The 8,024-nt window shown below is 46.4% G+C and overlaps 1 protein-coding gene across 1 annotated transcript in view; it reads right to left on the bottom strand.

Annotated features, from left to right (window-relative positions):
* Positions 1 to 1,616: 1,616 nt before the first annotated feature.
* The window catches only part of CRYBA4 (crystallin, beta A4), a 16,206-nt gene continuing 9,798 nt past the window's right edge, over positions 1,617 to 8,024 (bottom strand). The window contains exon 6 of the mRNA XM_006890518.1: positions 1,617 to 1,720. Coding sequence (XP_006890580.1) covers positions 1,617 to 1,720 — 104 coding nt within the window. The remainder of the gene's footprint in view (positions 1,721 to 8,024) is intronic.

Raw genomic sequence — 8,024 nt, 5'->3', positions numbered from 1 at the left:
GTGAGAGAGGCTGGAAGCAGAGGGATGTGGATGTGTAGGGGGAAAGCGGGATTAATCATTGGGTTGTACAATTTGATGGATTGCGGGGTGGGGAAAATGGAAATAATTTGTTCGAATTTGGTTTTGAATTTTGTAAATAAAGTAGTAGAAAAAAAAATTTTTTTTTAAAGAATGTCTTGCTTGTGTGGTGTCGCAAGCCACACCCCAGCTCAGCCCTCCTGTGTCCCCAGGCGCGCGCGTGTGTGTATGTGTGCGTGTGCGTGCCCTGCTGCGGCTTTGTCTGCGCTTTTGTGTTCAGACAACAGAGCGGAGGCCAAGCGTGTGCTGATCCACCCCGGCTCATTACCCATCTGCAAACAGACCCTTCAGACGCTCTGCACCTGCTCCCCGGGTTTCCCAGACATCCCGGCAGGTGCTGGGCTGTGGAGAGAAAGGAGAGAAGGCACAGGCTGCCGCCAGCTCGGCAGCTGCCCGCCCACCCCGCGCCCCACCTCCTGCGCCCCACTTCTCCCAGCAGCAAGCCAAGGACAGGACGAGAATACAGCCAGACAATGCTCATCGCTCTCTGCCACGCTGGCCATGGCGGAGCCAGAGATGGGCGAGGAGATCAGCGTCATTGGGGCTAGTGACTTTGCAAAGATCGCCCTCTTTCTGAGTCGTCCTCCTGGACGGTCGGATCCAGGACACCCCCAGACCCGGCCTCTGGTTCGCTTTGACCCCTCAGAAAGTTATTCCCATCCCCACTGTCACAGCCCAGCCATCCCTCCACCACAACAACGCAAAGCTCTTGTACTGAGGACAGTTTGCAGCAGATAAAGGCATTTGCTGCTGTTGTTAGATGCTGTAATGTCAACTATGACTTATCCCAAGCCTGTGAACACTAGATCTGAGCCTTGTGCTGTTCTGCACCATTCCCCGTTTTGTGAGCATTGGTAACTGCATCCCAAGCTCTGCACTAAATGGTATAAATGTAATAGAGAAGCACTTCGGCCTCGGCTCCTGGAATAATCCCGATTTTATGAACAAGTAATTTCTATATGCTCTGGTGGCTTAATGGTAAGGAGTTGCACTGCCAACACAAAGGCATGCAGTTCAAATCCATCATCCCTCTATGAGAGGAAAAAGATGAGCAATCTCCTCCCTTAACCTCTCTCTCTCTCTCTTTCTCTCTCTCTGTGTGTGTGTAACATAGTGTAACAGGAAGCCCTGGGCTCTAGTGGCATAATCTTTAGGAAGTTGGGGTGCTAATCCAAAGGCCATGCCCCTCTGCAAACCCACTAACTGCTCCAAAGGAGAAAGATGGGCAATCTCCTCCCATGCAATCAACAGCCGCTGCAGGACCCGCCGGAGGGCCAGCTATGAGTCGCTTCCATCTCCACGGTTCACAGCAATAGCTCTTAACTGCTTACTCACTGTCTCTCATCATGTTTCCAAGGCTGTAAATCTGAATAGGAGGGAATGACCCTTCTTTCCCCTGAAGAGCCACTGGTGCATTCGAACCACTGGAGAAGCAGCAGATAGCAATGCAACACACTATCAACTATGGCATCAAAGTTCTTTAGAGACAAGGAAACAGGGGCAAAATGGACACAGCCAGAAGATAGCAGAGCCAAGGTTCAGCCCCAGCGGGCTACGTCCAGATCCACATCTGAAGAGCCGTCTTCGCAGGCCGCTCCTGCTCCATCTTCCCAGGCTCCCAGACTCCGGGGCTTGCCTGTGCCTGCAGGTGGAAGGCAGCCCTGCCGCCAGCTCTCTACAGAACAGAACGTCCTTTATTTATGAGCTGCATCTGGGCTTCCTGCAAGTCAGTCATGAGCGCCGCAAGGCCTGCTGGAGGGAAGCAGAGGGCTGTGAAAACCAGAAACGCTTCCAGGAGCAGGCAGGGAGAGGGGGCAGGACACCAGGCAGTCTGCAGCAAAGGCACCCAGGGCATCCTGCAGAGCCCAGAGTGGGGCTGAGGACAAAGTTATCTGTGCTTAGGATGCCCTGGTCTGCCCTGGCCAGCAGCAAAGAGCCCTGCAGACAGAACGATGGCAACTAGAATGAGCATAGGTATTAATTGAAATGAGAACTGAGGCACAAATGGAGACTTGTACACCTATATTCGTAGCAGCATTATTTGCCATCTCAAGGACATGAAAACAGCCCAGATGTCCAACCACAATTGAATGGATTGAGACATCATGGTACATTCACACGATGGAATATTACACAACACGCAGGAGCAACGATTTCATAAATTACTACCTAACTTGAGAGGGACTGGAGAACATTATGCTGAGTGAATTAGCTCAGTCTCATAAGGACAAATATTGTATAAGATCATAATTGCAGAATGAGTATAATGATCCAAGATGAGGGGGATGGTAGAAACAGAGGGGTGAGGATAAGTGGGGATGGGGAACATTAATCATAGGGTCACACAATTTGGTGGGTGGAGAAGGGGGAAGGAAATGGGAAAGATCTGATGTGAAAAACGATGTATCCGAACTTTGTAAATAAACCAATATAAATTTTTTAAAGTATTAAGTAAACATCTTCTCAAATTCACACAAAACTATGCAAGATTTATTTTTCAGCAAAGGAAATAGTCTTTCAGAAGTGAGGTGATCTTGCCTTCTGAATGTATCACCCTGCTCTTCTCACCCCTCCCAACAAGAGGAGAGAGTAAAGGTGCTTTCCAAAGATGCCCTCGGCAAAACTGGAAAATTAAATGTGGACCCTCTCTCTCTCATTGCCCTTGAGTTGTAAATAATTGGGGATGAAGTTACTCATCTCTCTCGCTTGAAACTGCTGGTGGATTTGAACCATCAAAGACAGAGAGATGGTGGCCTTTGAATCAGCAGTATAGTTCCCTCATGACTATGCTGCCAGAGATCTCAAATGTGAAGAGTGAAAAATGAGGTCCAGAAGAAGGAACATGGCCTCAGAGATTACGTTCCTCCTCCAAACGCCTGCCACATGATCCTTTTTTTTTGGCTAATGGTGACGAATACATTGGTTTCAAGCATCCTAGCAGCCAATGCAAAAAAGGGAAAGCAAATAGTTTCATAAACTCTCACTGTCTCCAAAGAGGCACATGCTGCAGTCGACACTGTTATTAGTTCCCTGTAGTTGCTATAACAAATTATCACAAATTCAGTTGCTTGAAACAATAAGAATTTATTCTCTTATTGTTCTGGATGTTGTAAGTCAGACATGAGGGTTAAAACCAAGGGGTCAGTGGTACTGGTTCTGCTGGGAGTTCCACAGGCCCATTCTGTCATTGAAAAGCTGGTATTCTGCTGTCTGGTGCCAGAAAAATCAATCCCGGAGACAGAGGTTGGAGTCGGGGAAGCAGAGGTTTTATTATATTCCAGTATGGTATGTAGGTGAAGAGATAAGAGCATCCCAGCATCCCATATCTGTCCCGATGTCTTGGGGACTGGTGGTGGTGGTGGTGGTGGAGTGTTGTGAGGGAGGAGGTAGAACAATGGAGTGTGATGTTTTTATAGTCTCTTCTGGTCAGTGTCCATGTCTGAGACTATGTGGTCTCATCCATATTCCAGAGAGAGTTTTCATTGTTCACATGTTGTGACAAAAGGATGGTAGTTCCTATTGTCCTTTGTTGGGTTTCTGGAGGCTGGAAAGGGAGGAGACTGCCCATCTTTCTCCCTCTGAGCTGCTGGTGGATTTGAACCTGCAGAGAAAGTACTGCCTTTGGGTTAGCAGTGCAACTCCACCAGAACTGCCTTTGTTTTATATTAATCTGCCTTTGTTTTATTTCTCTCTCTCTCTCCTCCCTCCTTCCTTCCTTTTTTCCTTCCCTCTTTCTTATTGCTTTCAAGTCTGAACCAACTCATAGCTGACCTCCAGTGTAGTTTCAGAGACTGGAAACTGCACAGGATGAGACTGTCCATCTTTTCCCCTCAGAGGATTTAATGGATTCAAACCACCTGCCTTTGACTAGGCAGGCTAACTCCCTTCCCACTAGGCCACCAGAGTTCCCTTTTACAATGCTATTGCTGTGTACTGTAGTCATAACCAACCCAAGGCTGACCCTTCAGTGGGTTTTCAGAGGCAGTAAGTTGCATGGGAGGAGATTGTTCAGCTTTCTCCTGTGAAGCAGCTGGTAGATTTGAATTGTGCTCATGCTGAGCTGGTCAGTAACTGACGATGGTAGAAGAAGGATCGGTGCCTTTGAGTCGTGGTGCTGGAGAAGGGTGTGGAACATACAGTGGGCTGCCAAGAGAACAAACAGGTCTGTGCTGGAGAGGGTAAACCTATACTTGGACCGGGAAGCAGTAGTCAGAACAGAGCAGGGAAACACTGCATGGTTTAAGATCAGGAAAGGGGTGCATCCTATCTCGATACCTTTTCAATCTATATACAGAACAGATCATTCAGGAGGTTGGACTTTATGAGGAGGAATGTGGCGTCAGGATTGGAGGAAGACTCGTCAACAACCTGCTTTATGCAGATGACACAACCTTGCTTGCTGAAACTGAGGAGGACCTGAAGCACTTGCTGCAGAAGGTCAAGGACTGCAGCTCAACATCAAGAAAACAATGATTCTCACCACTGGGCCGATTAGCAGCATCATGATAGTGAAGAGATTACTGTTTACAACTTCAGTTTGCTGGGTTCCACAATCAACACTCTTGGCACCAGCCGTCAAGAAATCAAAACACAAATTGCATTGGGAAACTCTGCTGTCAGGGACCTCTCTAGAGTACTAAAGAGCATCAATGTCAATCTGGAGACTAAGGTGCACCTGATCCCGGACATGATCTTTGCAATTACTTGCTATGCATCAGAAAGTTGGACAATAACTAAGGGTGATAGAAGAAGGATCAATACCTTTGAGTTGTGGTGCTGAAGAAGAGTGTTGAACATAATGTGGACAACCAGAAGAACAGGCACTTCAGTCCTAGAGAGGGTGAAACTGGGCTGCTCCCTGGAGGCAAGGATTTTGAAGCTCCTTCTCACATACTTTGGGCACGTGGCCAGGAGGAACTACTCCTTGGAGAGGGACCTCATGTTTGGAAGGGTGGAGGGACATGGCAGGAAAAGACCACTCAGGATGAGATAGATTGACTTAGTGATTGGAGAAATGGGATTACGTCTGTTGAAGACAATGAAATTGGCTCAGGATAGGGCAACGTTCAGAGCTATTGTACATAGGGTCCCTATAAGTCTCTGGTGGCTTGATGGCACATAACAACAACTTTTGCATTGTATCCATTTGTTCCACAAAAGAATCCTTTTCCTTGAGGTTATAAAATGTGAGTTTTCTGTTATTTTACTGTTGCAATTCCCTCTTACCCCTGTCATATCTGGTGTCCTCTCTGTTATGACTAAATTACTCGACTCAGCTTCCATTCTCAAACTGTTTTTCTTCTTCTGTTACCAAATCCCCCTCGGCCTCCCTCAAAAAGAGACACTTGTGATTACATGTAGGATTCATCCGGATAATCCCCATCCCCAAATCCTTAATCTGATCATATTTGTACACTTCACTCTGGCACATGAGATGACAGAGTATCAGTGCATGTTGTCAAGTCAGAAGGGACTCATAACTGACCTTCCAAAGAGTTTTAGAGTCTATCAACCATAATTTTGTGTTTTAAGCCCTCGGGCCAAATTAATTACTGTTGAGATGAACATTTTTTAAGTGGTACACCAGTCGTCTGTCTATAGTTATAGAAAGTCTGACGATAGTTCTAGAAAAGCATCAGGTCTTTTGTTTATAGAGTCACCATGAGTTGTGCTCAACTCGACAGCAATCAACAACAACACCAATCATAGAGGAAGGGATTGCCGACCTTTCTCCCTCGAAGAAGCTGGCAGATTTGAATTTCCTGCCTGGGGACTGGCAGCACAATTTCTTATCCGCAAGGCCACCAGGGCAGGCCATTTATTCTGCTCACGGAGACACACAGCTATGACTGTTACTGAGAATACAGGAGATTCAGGCCCTAATCTGATCTTCCAGGAACTGCCTCATCAACCCCTTTCCCAAACTCTCTGGGTGGGGCTGGGAATTATCCCCCAGTTTCTGGGAAGCTGCGTTTTTTACATCTCACCACCAGAGGCCAGTGTGGGGCAGGTCTCGGGAGCCTGGAGGTCTGGACGTGAACAACCCAAATGTGTCAGGGTCCAGCCTTTGGTTAAATCCCAAGAAAGAAAGGGAGCTCTGGTGGCCTAGTGGCAGGAAGCTGCACTGCAGTCCCAGAGGTTCGCGGGGCAAATCCATCAGATGCTCTGCTGGAGAAGGAGGGACAATCTCCTCCTGTACCAGTCAGATCCAATTTGGCGGTACACAGAAAATTTAAAAAAATTTAAAAAAAAATCCCAAGAAAGACATCGGTCCCACACGTCTCATGGGGTTGAGGAGTACCTGGGGCAAGTCCCAACTCTATTTTGGGCTCTCTGTAAGCTTGAGCACAGCCACTTGCCTGCCTCAGGCTCAGTCTTATCTGAGCAAGGGGGAGGCTAGTAACGGCTGCTGGCAGAAGAGTAAACTAGGGCAAGGACATGACACGGTCATGGTCACAGTCAAAGAATGGCGGACTAAGAGAGCCTGAGCTTTAGGAGAGAAATATAACTCCTCCTTTACAATTCCCAAAGCTGCATCGTCTACACCCAAGGAAGCAGCAGTCAAGAAATCAAAAGGCGCTCGTCATTGGGCAAATAGAAAGTGCTAAAGAGCAAAGATCTCACTTTAAAGACTAAGGTGTGCCTGACTCAAGCCATGATATTTTTCCATTGCTTCACAAATACGTGAAGCTGGGTAATGTATAAGAAAGACTGAAGACAAATTAATGTCTTTGGAATTGTGGTGTTGGAGATCAATATTGAATACGCCATGGACAGCCAAAGGAAAAATGGACCACTGGAGCAAGAGGCAACATGATAGATGAATAAAGATTGAAATTGTTTGGGGGGGGGGAAGAGAGGAACGAACTGGGGGGAGGGTAGAGAAAATAATGCAACAATGAATGAATGGAAATCCAAAATCTCTGTAAATGTTCATTAAAATTAATAAAATAAAATTTTTTAAAAAAGATTGAAATTGTCAAAGATTTCCTTTTAATTGAATCTATAATCAATACCCACGGACCACAGCAGTCAAGAAATCAAAAGACGTGTTACATTGGGAGAATCTCCTGTCAAGGACCTCTCCAAAGCTAGAAGGCAAGGATGTCAGTTTAAAATATGCCTAAATCACCACTAGGCCAATTGGCAGCATCAGTATGGATGGTGAAGAGATTGAGATAGTTAACAGTTTCCGTTTACTTGGCTCCATAGTCAACTCTCTTGGTAACAGCAGCCAGGAAATCAAGAGATGAATTGTATTGGGAAAGTCAGCTGTGAGGGACCTCTCAAGAGTACTGAAGAGCAACGACGTCAGGCTGGAGACTAATGTGTGCCTGATCCAGGCTATAGTCTTTGTAATTACGTGCTATGCATCAGAGAGTTGGACAGTGAATAGGGATGATAGAGAATTGATGCCTTTGAGCTGCAGTGCTGGAAAAAAGTGTTGAATATCCCATGAACTGCTAGGAGAACAAACAGATTTGTCCTGGAGAGGGTGAAGCCAGAATGCTCCTTGGAGTCAAGGATTCTGAAGCTTTGTCTGACATACTTTGAACATGTTGCAAGGAGGGACTGGTCCTTGGAGAGGGACTTCATGTTTGGGAGAGTGGAGTGACGGCGCAGGAGAGGAAAACCCTCGATGAGATGGATCAATTCTGTGATTGGAGTGGTGGAAATGAGTGTGTCTGAGACAGTGAGGTTGGCATAGAAAAGAGCGGCATTTAGAGCTCTTGTACATAGGGTCGCTATGAATTGCAAGCAACTCGATGGCACATAACAACAACAACAACAATATGTTTTGTAAAAAAATACTGCATAGTGCCACTGTTAGAAAAGAAAACTGACACAGGGGTTGAGGGGAGACTGAGAAAGAGGGGATAAATTATGTATACTGCATTGAAACAGATAAGGGCGAGAACTGTTTAAAAGGGATATATGATTAGGTA

This window comes from Elephantulus edwardii, unplaced genomic scaffold (assembly GCF_000299155.1).
Source record: "Elephantulus edwardii isolate Elephantulus edwardi_28Jun2011 unplaced genomic scaffold, EleEdw1.0 scaffold00089, whole genome shotgun sequence".
NCBI lineage: Eukaryota > Metazoa > Chordata > Mammalia > Macroscelidea > Macroscelididae > Elephantulus > Elephantulus edwardii.
The sequence above is the reverse complement of the archived record's forward strand: the minus strand, read 5'-3'. Positions and strand labels throughout refer to the sequence as shown.